At 41.7% G+C, this 19,056-nt stretch overlaps 1 protein-coding gene across 1 annotated transcript; it reads right to left on the bottom strand.

Annotated features, from left to right (window-relative positions):
• Positions 1-212: 212 nt before the first annotated feature.
• Positions 213-2,657, bottom strand: agr2 (anterior gradient 2). Its single transcript, XM_034094982.1, has 8 exons — positions 2,572-2,657; positions 1,960-2,081; positions 1,806-1,869; positions 1,668-1,720; positions 1,434-1,510; positions 952-1,015; positions 523-606; positions 213-445 (listed from the first exon to the last, which is right to left on the bottom strand). Exons 2-8 carry the CDS (start codon positions 2,066-2,068, stop codon positions 396-398), a joined length of 501 nt encoding a protein of 166 aa, XP_033950873.1. The 5' UTR covers positions 2,069-2,081; positions 2,572-2,657; the 3' UTR covers positions 213-395.
• Between the last annotated feature and the right edge of the window lie 16,399 nt (positions 2,658-19,056).

The raw sequence follows: 19,056 nt of genomic DNA, 5'->3' as shown, positions 1-19,056 counted from the left end.
CATTTCATTGATGTATTAGCACAACAGTGCATGAATTATATATATATATAACTATATTTCATATTATATTATATATCTATATCCGGTTAACTAGTAGTAGTAGCAGCATTAGCACATTAAGTTGGCATTATTCTTTAGTTTATTATTCATATTTACTCTTGAGTGTTATAATTCCCTGCAATGTGTTGGCAAATGAAAAAGCATTACACATATTGTACGTATGAACAGTTCCTTATTTATTTAAAAGACATTCTGGATGTACAGCAATAATATTAATAAAGGGAAGGATCAGAAAGGGAATTTAAGGCGGAAACAAGTGAAGTTGAAGAGAAGGAATTTTGCAGTGCGTAGTTTTCCACGTGTAAACTGAAGGGACCGCGTGTGACTCCTCGGGCTCACAGCTCAGACTTCAGGAGCTTCTTAGCTGCATCCATGTTGGTCTTCACTGTGGGAGAGGCGGGAAACATTACATTTATGATTCATGGACACAGACGAAGCTCAGTGTGTTAGCTTAGCACTTACGGAGTGTGAGGTCAGCTGGTTCGTAGGCATACAGGCGGTTCCTGTAGCGTCCGTTGATGTCCGCCCTCACCGTCATTGAAGGGTCTGTAAAGACATTATTGGACTTTCATTTGAATTAAGTCTTTAAGTCATACATTGCTAACTTTTCTTGAGTAACGGATCAGAATATGTCTTTCGCTGCTGGATGCTATTACTGTACAAAGCAATCTTAGCTTTAATAAATCAAACATTATTAGCATACTAAAAACCTACTTACAGTTAACTAAACTGACAAAGTTGGTCAAAGGCAGCTTCGTGTCAGAACCGAATGACTGACTGCCTTGACTTTAATGATTTAGTTATACCAGAAAAAGCTGAGTAACCTCATCCACAACCTTAACATGCTAACGGGATAACAGGCTAACAGGCTAATAGGAAGACAGCTCTTACCGACAAACATGATTCTGGGAACATACTGTCCATCAGGAGAGAGATGTTTGTCTGTGGTTTCATACTGTCGGAGAGAAAAGGAAACACATCGTCAAACAGAGGTGTCAACAAATGAGCCACAGGAACAATGGTTGACAAGTGTTAGTTATTATGTGATATCTCTGTATTTCCGTCTGAGTTATTCTCACAGGCTGTTTAAAAAAGTTCATGTCACATTAACATATGTGCAGCAATCCAAATGTAGACACATTTACATTTCAAAGTGATGAAAGGTTGGTTGTTCACTTTGGATAATTATTGAACAAACTAAACAAAAGTTTCAAGCTAATTGTAGCTAGTTTAGTGATGCATATCAAATATACTAGATAAACAGCAAGTTTACAGTGAAGTGAATACAAACCTATAAGTGCTCAGAGTTTGGAAACTTGCATACACATTCAGTGGGATGCGCCTTTAAAGCAGTGATGTCTGATGTAACCTACCATGAGATTGAGGATGATGAAGTCCTCATCCAGCCTTTTCTGGATGTCGTTGTCTTCAGTGATGACCTTCTTCAGTGCTGCAGGAGAAACACATTGTGTTACTGTTAAAACTCCACAACCCTGAAGTACACCAGGATGTGACGTCACACTTGAGCAAACACATGACGGCTGGCTGTTCAAACAGGTTGTGTGATTAATAAGATGATTAGGTGCTACATCCGGGGTCAGACTTACCCGCGCTGTGTGGGCAGTCCGCCAGGTGGAAGATGATCACCAGAGGCTTGTTCCTGAAACATGTCAGGAACAATCTCATCAGATTCAAAGATCAACTCTGTCAAAGGAAAAGCATTTTAATAACTGTTATTTTCTTACCGTGACCTGGACCAGTAGAGACCCTCTTCGTAAGTCTGCGCCCAGACCAGCTGATCACCCCAACCTGGCAACATGGATACATTATGGATAAGTGACCGACTCAACATTTATAAAACTCTCTTTCAGTCTCACTTGCTCAGAGGACGCTACGCACCTCTGGAGAGAGTCTGAGGGATCCTCTTCCCACTTTTGGGGATGTATTTCCCAAAGGCGGAGGACACGGCCACCAGGACCAAGAGTGCTGACAACAAAGCTTTGATCATCTTTATAGACTTACTGGAACAAAATGGAAAGAGTAAAAGGTCAAACTGTGTTAAGGAACAGTATAAACACACTTTATCTTCCTTCCCTTGAAGTGGTGAGAAAGAAAAATCACTATTATAAAAGATGATTTTGTTGAAATATGTAACGGACAGGAAACATCGAAAAAAGTATGACTATCAGACTCTAACCGTGGAAGTTGTCCCAAAACTAGTTTTGATTGACCTGAGACCATGCATGAAAATACATCAAAAGGGAAAAGAGGATTTATGCCAGAATTTGCTATTAGCTATTTTCCATCTGCATTCACTGATGCAGTATGCCAACCTGCACTCTGCCTATTCATCCAAATCAAGTTATTAAAAGTGATCACAAAGTAGTTACAGCCTATGGTTTGAGTAACAGTCACAGACTTGGATATAGACACACATTCAAATGACTTGGCTGTAGTTACACAGCCGTGAGAGTGAAAACAATATGCAGAGTGAGTTTGCCCGGGTCTTACCTGTTTCCGACGGCTCAGGTGTGTTTGTGTGTGTGTGTGTGTGCGTGTGTGTGTGTGTCAGCCGCAGCTCCAGGATCTGCTGTTCCTCCACTCTCACCTGCCTGGTATTTAAACACCTGCTCCACTGTGGTCCCGCCCTCTTACCATCCCCTAACCGGAATACTACGTTAAATTGTATTTCTGTTTGCCAACCAAACTCCTTTGTGAAAATGTGTGATTTGAAGTTTCCATGCCATTACATCTTGGTGTAAGATCACACTATTAAATATTTAAGTTAGAATACATAAAGAAATCAGCATAAGTCCTCATTACAGGGAGGGCATATTGTACATAATATAAGCTTTATCTTTAAGGCATTTTATGTTGTCTGTCTTCCTCCAAATGCAAGTTATAAACACATGTTTAACTAAGATTGAAATGTTTCTGAACTTGTTGAATGTATCAGAACAGTATAGCAAGTTATAACCTGCATTTTGTCTGTTCTACCATTAATGTATGTTTTCAAATCTGCAGCACACTCTTAAATTATCAGATTTCTAAATGGAATTGTCAGAAACAAATAGTGAGTTTTCTGCAAACATGAATGAGCGGCTCAGTCTGGGTTTATACAGCTTTATATACATTTTGAGGCAATTTGGACACTGTGCTGGATAATTAATAATCAGTTGAATTCATCTTTGTGGGATAGCTTTTGGAGCGAAGGGACGCTTGGCTTTAGTCCAAGGACCAGTCAGCACATTAGTGATGATTAGGCTGCATGGGATTGGCTCAGACACAAAGGTGCAACTGAATGCAAAGTCAACACAGTGGTTCAGTCATAAGGATGAAGAAGTTTGACATCCAAGTTTCATAACCCCTTGCATAACAACTAAAGAAAAAGCAGGTGGATGATTTTAATATATGAATATTGTTAACATATTCAAGATGAAAGTGTTCAGACATGGTATTGCTTGTGTAAAGCCATCTGTAAAAAGGGTTTACAGTGCAGACGCTTACAGTGCAGACGCTTTTCTGCTTGCTCCTGCCTCTGCTTACTTTTTATGCTGATTTTCCTACTCTTATTCTCTGAAAACTTCGAGCAGCGGCTCCTGGACATGAACCTATCACTGGGACAGTTCATCTTCGTAAATAGACGGAGGGTTTCAGGCATATTTCAATATTTTTACAACGACCTCAGTCTTACAGTAGCGTGGCCTAGCAACAGCTAAAGCCTGGTAGGCTACTGCATGCTATTTAGCTTAAGCTAGTCGGTAGCAAAATGCCTCCGTTCTCTATAGATGACTTCCACAAACTTCTACAGAAGATGGCTGTGTTGGAAATGAAAATGCAACGGTTAGAAGTTAACGTGGAAGTGAATGGACTAGGTTGGAATGACACCACTTTACCAGTGTTACAAAATAATGGAGAAGGGTATGCTAACTCACAGCTAGTTAGCAGCTACAAGGATTCCAAGGAACAGGAGGGCTGTGTACTGGGTAATACATCTACAAGTGGTAGTCCTCCCTGGAACTCTCTGGGTGCAAAGCCGAAGAGTAAATCATTTCCATGGGATTTGGGAGGACGGATAACAGGCAGAGCCCAGCGCTCTGAAATCTGTGATGCGACCGACTGGCCTGCATTGTTATCACCCAGGAAGAGCGCCTCTTCAACCCCTGTTCATACTAGGAAACAGCCGTGGACAGCTGCTAAAGGGAGAACTACAAACAATCCTCCTAAACCACCAAGTGTGCCAATCCAGAACAGATACGCTCCGCTGACCGAGAGCCGGAGATCCCTTTCTGATGACCTGGATAACCTGTCCTCTTCACACAGCAGGGTAAGGACCAATAGCTACTCCAAAAGTAAAAGGCTAGAGGGAAAGCTAACGACTGGGCCTGAAACTCTGCTGTAAGAGATGTAAAAGGTCTGTGTAATAAGAACAACACCAAAGTACTCTGTTTTCCCAAGGATGCGGTCTCTGATTTGGCTGAGAAGATCCTGCATATTGGGGCTGAACATCCGACTGTGAAGAATGTAGTTCTGCACATTGGAACAAATGCTGTTGAGAAACAAGAGTCAGAAGTGCTGAAAGAAGACTTTAAATGTCTGTTGGAAACTGCCAGCTCTCTAAATGCAGAGGTGTTCATCAGTGGCCCTCTACCGCCAGTCAGAAGAGGAGTGGAGAGATTCAGCAGACTGTTTGCACTGAACACCTGGCTTTCCACTGCCTGTACTGACCATTCTGTGCATTTTATTGACAACTTTAACTTTTTCTGGGACCGCAGACATCTTTTCAAGGCAAATGGAGTTTGCCTGAACAAGTCAGGAGTGAAATTGTTTGTCTCTAACATATTCAACTGCCTGCGTCATCAATCTGTTCCCTCTGCCAAGGACAAGCGGCAAGAGGAATCAAAACAGGAGAAAGACACAACACATCGCTCAGAAAACCCTGAAGATCTATCACTGCACCCGCCTGAGGAATGTTCTGATTATGGGAGACCTATGAGACACATGGAGGAGTCTCCACTGCCCCCCCCCCCCCCCCCCTGTCAACGCCTTTGAGGATACTCTTCATTCATCCCCAGCTCTCTCTACTCTCCGCTCACCCTTTCACCCTCGCCCTCCCCCTGGAGTTCGATGACCGCATGAAGGCGAAACGCAGGGTTGGCAGCATGTCCTTTACCCCCTGCCCCTCAACGACGCCCACCAAAATCACCGAAGCAGAGACGCGCACCATCTCCCCCGGCTTCATCACCATGCCTACCACAATCATCCAAACCAAAACAATACAAGGAAGATGGAAGCAGATTTCCAAACCCCCCTTTCTACAGTGTAGCCCTCACCCTGCCCTCCTATGATGAGAGGAGCAGGGTGGTGGGTCCTCCCTCCCCTTCAGAGGCGGGATGTGTGTGTACAAAACGCTGCAAACTGATATGTGCTGGGTCCAGGCTCAAGGGCGTATGGCACTCTCAACTCTTTCCAGGACATGCCGGGGCCCTGCCTGCCTGTAGCTTTGCCGATATCTGTGTTGATAGGTAATAGATTAAGAGCGGTGAATCATTTTAGAAACAGGAAGCGCTCAAACGTTTGTGTGAGTTTATCTAATTTAGCAGTGATTCCATGTCAGCCACAGCTTGTAACAAAAAACCTGATAGTGTGTTTAACGAACTTAAACTAGCTTTATTAAATGTCAGGTCTTTGGCAGGAAAAACATTTTGAATCAATGATTTTATCACTGAGCACAATCTCGATTTTATGTTTTTAACAGAAACTTGGATTGAACAAGATAACAGTGCAGCTGTTCTTATCGAATCGACCCCTCCCCACTTTAGTTTTATGAGTCAGGAAAGAATGCATAAGAAAGGAGGTGGAGTTGCTATTCTGTTCAATGATTCCATTCAATGCAGGAAGACATCGTATGGAAACTTCTCTTCTTTTGAATATGTGGCCCTTCAGCTGAAATGCTCCTCTCGAGCTCTGTTCCTAAATATCTATAGACCCCCCAAATACTGTGCAAGCTTTTTTGATGACTTTACTGAACTGCTGTCTATAGTGTGTATTGACTTTGACCGTCTAGCAGAGATGGGGACTCGAGTCTGCGACTCGGACTCGAGTCTGCGACTCGGACTCGAGTCGCACTTAAGTCGCACACACAGAGACTTCAGACTTGACTTGGACTCGTGACCAAAAGACTTCAGACTCGACTTGGACTCGTGTGTTGGGACTCGTGAACAATCATTGTGTTTTCTATTTTTGGCGTATTAAAGGAGGGGTAGGTACATTTGAGAGAAACCGGCTCGAGATCGCTAGAATTTGAAAATACACAACCGGAGATAATCTGCTAGAGGCTGCTACTTCCTTATAGAGCCCGCCTCCTCCAACACACACGAACGCGCACATGACCAATGAGGGCACGAGATAAGTTTGTGCCCAGATGGAAGGCTGACAGGCAGGTAGGCCATCCAGTTATTTTAGCCGGGCTCATTACGCAGAGGTGCGCGCCTCTGTTACTACCTCGTAGTAACACAATGGCGACCGGCGGCACACCTGCGGCTGTACCGCTTGTACTTAGGTTCAACTACAAAAACTTCTAACAAAACGCCGGCGGCACCAACAAAAGGAGGGCACACTGCAAAGTCTGCAATATCAAAATCAAGGATGCTGGCGCAACAACGTCGAATTTCATCAGGCACTTGGAAACTCACCCGGAGAGGTCAGTCACATTAACGCATATGGACGGTTAGCAAACATGTTTAGCTCAGCATCAGCTGTGTAATGTTCACTTAGCTTGCTGCTAGCTTTGTAACTGAATATTTGAAAAGATTAGTGAATTGCTTGTCACACTTGTTTGCGTTGAGTGGCGTTGACATCCAGCTCTTGACATGACATAAAAAAGGTCGGTAACGTTAATCATATTGCATTGCAATAGCCTGTTTAAAGTGATCATATAACAAACAACTAGTCAGTACTGATACTGTATGCTAATAGATAGAGGAGTGATAATAACACAGTAAATGCTTTGAATTTCTTAGATATAGCCGTGCAGTATTCTCAACAGACTGGAGAGCAGCAGACAATAGAAGGCTTATTACAACCAGAAGAGACATGAGACTTTTATTTTTTTAGAGACTTGAGACTTGACTTGGACTCGTGACCAAAGACTTGAGACTTGATCAAGTCTCAACCCACAAAGACTTGAGACTTGACTTGGACTCGTGACCAAAGACTTGAGACTTGACTTGGACTTGCAAAAAAAGACTTGTGAACATCTCTGCCGTCTAGTCATTGTTGACAACCCCCAGGACAGACAACCCCCAGGACAGAGGGGCTAAAGAACTGTTTTGTGTTCTTGATAACTATGGACTGACTCAGCATGTGACGGAGCCCACGCACAATAAGGGGCACACTCTGGACTTAATGATCTCAAAGGGTCTGAATATCTCTAAGGTTGTGGTGACTGATGTTGCACTCTCTGACCATTCCTGTGTTTTCTTTGAGAGCTCTATTTCTGTTCACACAAGTGTTCAAAAAGAGGTAACCACAAAGCGATATTTAACTGAAAATACTAGGGAAATTACTCAGAATGTTTCTTCCACACTTGCCCCTGCTAACATCTCAGTAAATGAGCTAGTAGATCATTTTAATTAAACATTTTAAAATGTTATAGATGCCATTGCTCCAACTAAGGTAAAGGAAGTGTCTGGCAAGAAAATATCTCCATGGAGAAAGGCCATGACCGTGAGAACAGAACAAAGAGAGTATTGAAAAACTGAACGCAGGTGGCGAAAAACAAATCTCCAGGTTCACTTTGAAATCTATACAGAGAGACTTGGCCTTTATAATTTGGAATTGATATTTGCCCGACAGTCTTTCTTCTCTGACATCATTACCAAAAACAAAAACAACGCACGTGCCTTGTTTGCTACCGTTGACAGACTAACTAACCCCCCAGTGTCAGTAGCCTCTGAATTTCTATCCACCAATGATTTTGCCTCCTTCTTCACTGACAACATTCAGAAAATCAGACAAGCAGTCAGTGCCTCTGCATCAGGAACAGCACATGTGTTGTCTCTGTGTCCACTTAACATCAAGTCAAACACCATGACACAATTCCATCCGATTAATGAAAAAAACCTAGAGGACATTATTCAACTTCTGAAATCCTCCTCCTGCTGCCTTGATATTATTCCAACAGGATTTTTGATGTTTTGCCTTGCATGGCCTCAGATCTACTTCATATAGTAAACAAATCTCTTCACTCAGGTATTTTTCCACAGGCCCTTAAAACTGCAGTCATTAAACCGCTCTTCAAAAAGAATAATCTAGATGCTTCAGTAATGAACAATTACAGGCCCATATCAAACCTGCCATTTCTAGGTAAAATCATTGAAAAAGTTGTTTTTCAACAGTTGAGTAGTTTCTTGCATTTAAATGGTTGTTTCGATGTGTTCCAGTCAGGCTTTCGTCCAAACCACAGCACTGAGACTGCTCTTGTAAAGGTCTTTAATGACATCCACTTAAACACAGACAGTGGCAGAACTTCAGTGTTAGTATTATTAGATCTCAGTGCTGCGTTGACCACAGCATATTACTAGACCGACTGGAAAACTGGGTGGGACTTTCGGAAACTGTTCTAAATTGGTTTGAATCCTACTTAAAGGATAGAAACAACTTTGTTTCTATAGGTACATACACATCTGAGTTGACAAACCCTCCAACCCTTGAATGGAGGGTTCAAGCACTGATTCATATTTACAAGTGCAGGGATGTTGAATATTGATTTATCAACAATAATAATGACAGTAAATTAACTTTATTTATCTCTGTTATTGATGTTAATGAGTTTACTATGTGTATTCATTGTGGTGGTATAACGAAAAACAGATGACATGAAACCCTAACGGCAGGCTTGAAACATACCTTTATTTTTGTTAATCATTAATAATGGTAAGGACTGCATACCCTTGGCAACTATCAACAAAAATAACAAAGTGATGAACACATATTGGTAATATTGGTAAAGCTCACCAACACTTTTTGGCATAAGTTCATTGAGTGTAACAATTAATAAGCATTTTTAAGCATTTTGGCTGGTGAAAAAGTTGAATTCATTAAAAGAGTTTTGTCAGAGCTGAAAGTTCAAGTATCCAACTAATTATATGTCTGATTGTATGAATATTCTTCCCATACCTCAAGAATGGTTCTTTGCTCTTTGTTCATCTGATTGTCTTGACACTCAGCAAGCATATTAGCGGGGACGTGCACTGTCAAATATCGTTGGCCCAGGAAACTTCACAAAATCCAATTAAAAATGGATTTAATTGGTTACTCATCTTATCAATTTTGAGAAATATGCACAAAGTTTGGTAAAGAACATGACAGAAGAAGTTACTTTAAGGGTTTTTGTTGTTCAAAGAAATGTGTTGGCATTTGGCCACGAGGTTATGTAAGGGATGTGCTTCAAGTTAGTATAAAAGTCTATACATGATTGTATTGACTTAAAAAAGATCATATTTAATCCGCTAAGAAAAAGACTCTGTTCCACCGGCTTGAACTGCGACGTGATTTAAAATGACGGCAGCACTGAACAAGGTTTTCTGTAACTGTCCAAATCTGTTCACATTTTCTTTTCCATTAACCAGTCTTTAAACACTGCCAGGGCCAATGCCGTGTTCCTGTTAGTGTTTACTTCCTGTCTGTCTGGGTTCTTTTATTTGGGGTTAAGTACATTGTCAGAATAAGTGAGAAATTAATTTAACTTCTGTTAGACAGGTATATGCCATACATTTTTCAGTAAATATGTATTCAGTATGATAGCTGTCTAACAGAAGTTAAATCCATTTCTCACTTATTCTGACAATGTACTTAACCCCAAATAAAATAACCCAATAAAAAGAGTTGTTAAATAATAGTGAAGTCACTTTGTAATAACAATAACTCATCTCTCTCCAGTTTTCTTTTTGAGCTTTGCCAAAAGCCACTGTGTCAAGTGTCCTACTTGGGTTGCCGTACAGGGTTGTCCAATATGGCGGACCATCTCGCACATGTGCACTGCAGTACGGGCAGGGCGGCACATCGGGTATTGACACTGTTGTTCCCTTTAGTGTTTACTTCCTGTCTGTTCTTCTGTTGATTTCTCTGAAGTCCAACGCTCTGTCTTTTTACCTCTTTCCTTCTCTCCCTTGATCTTCCTTAGAAACCGTCATTGCTTAGCAGCGGTGTGTTATGGAGTATTAACAACCTCTGAAATGTCCGGATTGACCAATCAGAATCGAGTATTCAACTAAGCCCTGTAATAAGCTATAATAAAATATACAGCTATAATGTAAATGTATGTATGGGTGAATGTATGGATGGATTGATGGTTTTCATTAACAATTCTATAGAGTGGTGCAGGAATGATTCCTTAAACCAGAAAAGACTAGGCATTTTACCACTTTCGGTTCCCTTTTCTTGAAGTCAATGGTTTTTGGAGCATGTTTTTGGTTAGAAGCATAATAAGATCTGTGGTTACCATAAGCTTTTGTCTAGGACATTAAATACATCAATAAATACCCCACTGGTGAATGTCTGAAGCTTCTCTGCTTAAAAAAGCCAGTTGCTAAACTAAACTACTAAACATCATCACAGCATCACAAATCCGCCTTTCGCTTAGCGGGGGTGATGTGCATCCGTGCGACCTCAAGTTAGTTAGTTTAGCTTTTTATATATGATGATTGATCTAAAAGTTGTGTTATTTATGTGGAGATTATCCTACTGAACAAACATGTAATGTACCATAACGTGTGTTCGACACAGAGCTTATTTTCTGCAATATACCGAAATACAATGGAAAAATCCAATTGCTTCATGTTGAGGAAGTCTTGCCATGCTAAAATACGTCATCACTTACACTAGTCTATCAGCTGTAACATGATAGCAGGGACAGGCCTGCTATTTTGCGGAAACAACCATACAGACACGACTCGTTAGTGGTTGTGGATTCCGAAGGACATGTATTTTCTTTTTTACAGTTACGTGGAGGCGCTAACTGAACAGTCAAATTAATCGGAGAGCATCTGTTGATCTGATGTTGTTTATTTCAATGTTGACATCTACCCGTTCATGCCACCTCTGTTGCTCTCCATAGCTCAAACAGTTTTGCCTTCCATTAAATGTGCTGTTCATTCGGAATTGTTTCCTTCACTGGGAAGGTCTAAGGACAGAGGATGACTTATGCTGTAAACTTTAAGACTGTAAAGACCCCTGAGGCACATTTTTATTTTGAGATATTATGCTATATAAAACAAATATTGACTTTGACCCAGGTTAGATAGATAGATAGATAGAAATATAGGCAGATAGATAGAAAGATAGATAGGCACTTTATCTTTCCCTCCCAAATTGGGAAATTATTTAGTTGCAGCAGTAAGTGTACAGGCAATCTTTAAAGGTGGAAGAAAGTATAAACATAATCAAATTAAATGAACTAAAATAACAATTAAAACAATAAACAGGAGCAAGTCTATGTACATATCTACACGTATAAAAACGTTACTCCTTACATGCTCAGCAGGGCCCAGGAAGTGAACTGGCCCCTCTCCAGCTACCAGCCCACACTCCATATTATTTTGGTCCGATCGGGACTAGAACCGAAGCCCGTTCGGTTCCAAGGCCAGGTCCCTACAGACTCAGCTACTGTCGCCAAGAATATCAATAAATAAACACTGAAGACACACATCTTTACTATCATCATATTATATGTTGTACATAAACTACCCAAGAGTAAACAGTATAACAGTTTTCCCTTACCAGGTAAAACATTAAAATGCTGCTGACATCATTCAAATGTTTTAACAAATAGTAACATATCAACGACAATGAGTCAATATAGTTAATAGTCAAGTTTTGAAGCGTACTTATATTTTATTTGTTCGATTGGTACATTTTCCAAGTAAAGTTACCATCTCCCCCATATAGAATCACCTATCATATGACTGAAGTTCTCTAGTTAGGTAACATGTTGAAAAGCTGAACCATCTGCATGACAAATGTTCAAACTACATCCACTGACTGCGAGATATGGCTGAAACAATATTCATGAATCTATAGGAAATATTGCGTATGGATACACCATTCAGTCAAATGTAAATGCTGCCGACTGTACATTTGCTCTGTGTCCTGCTTTTGTACAATGTATGGTGTTATGTCATTGCCTAGATCAGGGGTGTCCAAACTACCGGCCCAGGGGCAAAACACGGTCCGCGGCCCATTTTGAAACAGCCCCCAGCTAATTAAAAAAGTCAAATGAAATATGGTGCACAAATGAAACTTGTGCTTGTCATATATCCTACTTCTGAAATATATATGTTAAAATATATTACACAGTATTCATGTATTAATAAGCCCACTTTTCAAATAAATTGAGTCAATTAAAGTTGGAAACATTTTCAAACAAATCTTAGTTGATAAAAAAAGCCCAATAACAAGCTTGAATTGTACCGTTTACAGATTGTACCGTTTACAGATTGCTTCTTATAAGCAATCTGAGGCTTCTGTTTTAAGGAATGAGCTGCTAACAAAATAAATGAAACCCTATGGAGAGCTGTGATGTAGGCTGTTGTGTTTCTTAAAGCATTTTCAAGTATCAAGCAATTTCTTGTTTGACACTCATTGCATTGTTTGATAAACCCAACGTCCCGGAGCCCTGAATACATAACAGTGTTGTGGTGTAAACTGTAACCAGGATGTGGGAGCAGTTAGTGCTGAGGTGTCCTAACCCCGCGCTCCGTCTGTGTTGGCTTTCACTGCGTCTCGCTGTTACTGTTGTCCCAGCAATAGGATCAATATTTGAACTAGAGGGCAGGGTGAAAGGCCGCTCCTATTCAGACTCACACTGAGCAGCTGCACTCCGCCCTGATAACACGGATCTGACGCCGTCCCCCCACGCACAATGCTATTGGCTGGCTGCTTGAATAGGATGCAACTTCCTGGTTTTAACTGAAGCACAATGCAGCTGCTCATGCACTCACATTAGATAAAGCTGAGAAATACCGGCACACACACGTTGTGTTAACTAAACACACATATCCATTGCTTTCAGATCATGTAAATGTACACTTACACTTACACTTACACTCACACACACACACACACACACACACACACACACACACACACACACACACACACACACACACACACACACACACACACACACACATTCTCACTCCCATCCCGTCACATATTGACGGACGGTTCATTTGGCCATTAAAAAAAGTAATGAGTTTTTATTTCTGATTATTTGTGCAGTACATGTACATGATGTTTAGTTTGCTAGTTATGACGAAGATTACTTCATGAATGCTAACGTTTTTTTGGTGGAAATGTGTTTTTTCACAGCAGAGTCACCCTCTGTACTTGGACTTATTGGGAGAATCTAAAGGCAAGAACATCCCAAATATTCATGTAGGTCTTTATTTTAGACCTTTAGTGTTGCCGTCTGTGAGGAAAATACATGGGGCTCAGAGCCTCGTATTTTTAAAATCTTTTTTTCCTTCTAATTTGTTATTCTTTTCAAAATAACACACTGTTATTTACTCACCAATAACACACAATTATCCTTGCTTTTATTTATTGGTTTAATTTCATAATCTCGGGCTTTTTTGGCATTCGTCAGGAACTGAATTAATAATCAGAAATAAAAACTCATTACTCGCATAAAATGACATCAAAACGCATTTTAATGGCCAAATGAACCTTAAAATAGGCATTCTCCACCGAGAATAACACGAAGGTCGGCCATTGTTGTTGATCACGTGGTCTGGGAGCTGTTCCGGTGCAGACGCGTTTTTTTCCCGCCCACCAAAGGACTCGTTTGATGGAAGTTTTCAAATCACAATGGAGACTCATCACAGAGGTGATGAGTCCGCCCACCGTGCACTTTGGGTCGGCCTTGGTCAAGCCCTTTTGACCCCCCCAGCCTGGTTCTTGTAAAAGTTTTTCGCTCAAATGACACCATGGAGGAATTTAACGGGAGTTGACAGGGGACTCCGCCCGCCTGACGAGTGCCTATTTTCCCCGTTTTTTTTTTTTTTTTGGCTATTTCACCCGGTTTCTACTGGGGACATTGCCCGGTCTCGGGTGTCCCCCCACGGCCTGTGTCCAGCCCCCCCCCACTCATCCATATATTAACGGATTTTGACCATTTTTGTTGCATTTTTCTCCTCTCCTCTCACTGATCGAATGGCAAACGCGACCCACTGTCGGAGGGCCGGTGCTCTGGCGGTCGGTTCCTCCGAACTGCGGGTTCGACTCTGATGGCCGGGAGGGTGTGCTGCGTTGGGGTGGGGGACTTCCCCCACTCTGCGTGTCTCTTCCTTCCCGGGCCGGCCGATATGAAGCGTGACCAAGACGCACCGTACAGGGGTCCCACGAGTCCCGCAGCGGGGTGAAGGTTCCCAGCTGGAACCTCCCCACCTCCGCCGCGGTGCACCCGGCAAACACGGTTGTTTCTCGAACCTTCCACTGTTGTCTAGCGGGTCTAACTAAAATACAAGATGTCGTATATAAATAAATATATATCTATATAGCAGGGTTTCCGCTAGGATTTTTTCTCGCCGGTCAAATGTCCGGACAGAATTTATTTTACCGGACTAATTTGAAACTTACCGGTCATATTTCAATAATAATAGTTGTGTAGCAGAGTTTCCGTTAGCAGGTAATTACCGGACTATGAGCAGATATGCTTCAGTTTAAAACTCAGTTCACGGGGCTCATTTTTATATTGCTTCAGTTTATAATCGTAACAGATCGAAAAATTCTGATTCATTTTTCAATAAATGATTCCACAAACAACAAACAACATAATTATTACATTCAAACAAACTACTTGTAGTAGATAACGTACATTATTCAGAAGTTTACATCAACTTTGAATAATAACACGGGAGAAACGGATCCTCTCTTTCCCTCCCTCTCTCTCCTGACAGCACGTCAGTTTCTCATGCAGCTCCTGCAGCCCGCTAAACAGAGGGCGGGGCTTCAGGTGATTATGCAGAGCTGCGTGTCTCGGTCAGACTCAGCAGCTGATCTGATCTCTCTCTCGCTCCGGTTACACTTCACTCGCGTTTATGTCCATATCGATCAGATCCAGCTCTCCTGATCGGCCTTTATAGAGAGCACCGATCAAACTATTAAGAGTGAATATCGGCCGATAATGACCGGCGGCAGATCGATCGGAGCCTCCCTGATTATTACCAGACATTTTGACCGTCAGGTTTTGAATTTATCGGTTTTTTATAAATTTTACCAGCTAAAAACCGGTAATTACCGGCTAACGGAAACCCTGCTATATAGATAATAAGTGTCAGCAGGCCTACGATTTTATTTTGTATTTGCGTGCATTTCCTGTTCGGAAAGTGGCGCTGCGGCTGTACTGATAGTATAAACAATACAAGGTGTCCGTATATATCTATATATATATATAGATATAGATATATACATATGTATATAATAAGTATCACGATCTGTCAAGATCCGATTTTATTTTGTATTTGCGTGCATTTCCTGTTTGGAAAGAGGCACTGTACTGATAGTGGTGATTTTATTTTGGAATTCTTAGCGTGCACTTCCTGTCCTGAGAGTGGAGGTGTCCTGAGAGTGGAGGTCTGCACCGGAACTGTCCTGAGAGTGCAGGTCTGCAGGCAGACCCCTCTCATTTGTTCTGGGAATGTCATTTTCGAGCCGGAGACCTGAAAAACAGGCTCGGGGTTTAACAGGTTAATAACAACTTTGTTTTACTGTCCATCATATCACTGAGCTGAGGTTATCAGAGCCGCTCAGTCTTTCAGGAGAGATCTCTCTAAAGCTTACATATTAAATTCCAATGTTAATAAAAGCACACAGGAGCTGTATACGTTTTTTGGGAGTGTGATTTATTTTTAAATTAACACTAATACAAAATTAAAACCTGTAATTGCACACTAACACCATTATTTCAAAAAAAGAACTATTTCACAACTTTTACTGGGGCTGGGGCAGTTCAACTTGATTTTGGGGGGGTGTGTGCCATAGTTCATGGGCGCTGTACGCAATATAGGTGTAGTTATGTTAGTATAAGATAATAAAATGTACTTTCTTTATCCAAAATCGGGAAATTGTGTTATGAAATTAAACTTTTTTACTTTTTTTTTTTCCTCCCCAGTTTTTGGCGCCCCTAATGGTTTTGATGCGCCCTTAGCTCCTCCACTGAATGCGTACGTTTAGCTGCCTTTGGCTTCTTCCACTGACAGGGGGTGCAAGGCAAGGCAAGGCAAGGCAAGGCAAGGCAAGGCTCTTCTTGTCATATTTGTAAAACGATATCAGACTGGTAATTGACAGCCATGACTTCTAGTTAAATTCAGTGTTAAAATATGCAAGCGCGCGAAAGTCAAAGTCAGCTTTATTGTCAAAAATTCTACATGTGTTATACATACAGAAATATCGTTTCCCACAGTGTAACATGCATAAAACAAAACAAAAAGGGCCTAGATAAACGGGGTATACAGTTTAAAATGTTAATATATTTAAAGTGTTCAAAGTGCAGTTTCAGTGCAAGTCAGTTGAAACGATCTTAAGTTGGCGTGACGTTGAAATCGTGCGACCCTGCTGCTGTACTAGCTTGTAGTTCGTTTATAGCATAATGTTAGCATTTTGCTTCTGGCGACTAGATTTATGATTAAAAAATTATAAAAGTAGGATAGACATGTGGAGATTATCCGGCTGAACAAAACGTGATCCCTCTCTTAAATGTGTGTCAACCACAGACCTTATTTCGAGCTATTTTCCCAAATCCTATGGAGAAATTGCATTGCGTTTTTGACGAAGGAACCGGAAAGAGTTTACTTCCGAGTTTTAGGACGCGTCACTGCGGTTCTCTATTGAGCATGGATGTATAATAAGAACTGGGCCCCGTCTCAGGTTGGATAAATGAAATCCTTGCTTCCCTCACTTGCGTCGTTTCCCTGTGACTAGTCCCTCCCTCCAGGGAAGCATGGAGGGACGCAAGGAAACCACGAGAAGCAGGGAAATTAGTTTTAAGAGCAATGGGACGTCCTTTCCTCCGGAGCGTCACGTGAAGCGACGTCCGTTTGTGATGAGTCTGACGCCACACATTCTTTTCTACTGTGTCTGTCCCCCAATATTGTATAAATCTATCAGAAACTGAGACCCAAAGTACTTGAAATCTTTGGGAACAGAACACCACTTTCCATGGCAGTGAAGGAACCATGAGAGAGCAACCTGAGTGCTAGAAAGCAGTCTCCTTGTGGTGAATCATCAGCCCCCCCCCTCGGAGGAATAGCCAACAAGGACAGCTGATCGGGAGGGGGAAATGCGGCTTTCCCTTCACGGGTGGAACTGATCAGAGAGAAGTAGACTCCTCTGCTGCCTCGACAAGTCCCCCAGCCCGCTGACAGCCGCTTCCAAGTCGTCTGCAAGTCGAGGTCCTTCTTCTCCAGTCCGCTGATGACAGCTTCCGAGTCAACCTCCTTGACGAGAGCCAGATCCGTCCTGATGTCGTCCCCTGGTCCTAGCAGGTGGTTTCCCCGCCGCACACTGGCTCCCGTGGTACGAGCTGTCCCCCTTTCCTCCTAGGCGGACGGCATGAGAGATCCGCTGGGTCACTCGGTCGGGGCCGGAGAGCCTGGGGTTGAGCCACTTTGTCCTGATGACCTTCAGCCAGACGAACTCCGCTGTGTCGGCCTCCTGGGTCCCCCTTTTGGCGCCAGCAACCTGTGTGAAGAAATCTGATACAAATCCCTCAAGCCTACGCTCAGGGCTCCTGGGCCCTCAGCTTTTTGATCCCCCACTGCGTATGAATACAGAATTCCAACAAACTGTCATCAAATGTCTTTCTATTATGAATTTAGATGAAATGTATATCCCCATAATGACCTAAACAATAAAGTCTATAGCTTTTACTTCTTTACCAGGCTAGTTACATGATGTTGTCTAAATTAAATTCTGTCTCATTACATTACTATGTTTTAGCTTTAACTGTAATATGTTCTTTCTACATTTCAAACCTCAGTTACTTTAATGCCTGTTGAAATATTACAAAATTGTTTCATCTTCACAGGTCAACTTCTTCAGTATTCCATTCTGGACTTACATCTCTCACAGTAGCCCCTTGGCCACTGATTCTGCATCTGTGTTACCTGTTATAACTCAATCAATATTAGAAACATGTCAACATCCATCAAACAGTATCTTATCCCCAGATATGGAGCAGGTCAATTCTAAAACTGTCAATCAATGGTCAGATTGAACAATCGAGTTGGGGCAGCAGGTTCCTTTCAGTCCCTAAATGAAAAATGTACATTGTGAAGTTTACACTCCCCCTTTTTACACATGAACTCATGTGTAACAAACATCATGTATGGGAAGAAAACCTTTAGGTAATAATGGATTATAAGAAAATACCAAACATTTTTCCTAAATGTACATCCATCATTTCCACAGTAAACACCTCAGTGAAATGAAGTGTTTCAGTCCTAAAAGAAACAGAATCTTCATGTTTTAGTTTGAGTTTCACATTCTGCAAACTGCCACCTCCTGTGGGAGTAAAATGTCAAGTAGATTAGAAACTGGTCACAAGTGCGCTTTTCCAATTTTTGTGGAATTGTAGGAAACCTCCCGTTTCCCACAGAGCCCCAGAATAATGTGTTCGTCCAAAAGCATGCTTGATTAGTCATTGTTTTAAATCATGCAGTTGCACTGATCACATGCAGACATACACTCACATTCACATTCACACTGTCAGGTTGTAAAGTCAAGTTTGGTCAGGTTCACCCCAGAGTCAGTCATTGACAGTGCCTTCTCAAGTTACACTGTCGGTCAGGGTCAAAGGTCAGTTGATCTCAGTCTTTTTGGCCATGTGTCGTGCTCTGCAGAGACTTTCATATTTCAGCATAGGCCAGTATCCTTTGTCTACAAACATCTGTCATATATGGAGCGCCATCATTTATTGATTCACAATTACAACTA

This window comes from Pseudochaenichthys georgianus, chromosome 11 (assembly GCF_902827115.2).
Source record: "Pseudochaenichthys georgianus chromosome 11, fPseGeo1.2, whole genome shotgun sequence".
Lineage (NCBI taxonomy): Eukaryota > Metazoa > Chordata > Actinopteri > Perciformes > Channichthyidae > Pseudochaenichthys > Pseudochaenichthys georgianus.
This window is presented reverse-complemented; position numbering and strand designations above follow the sequence as displayed.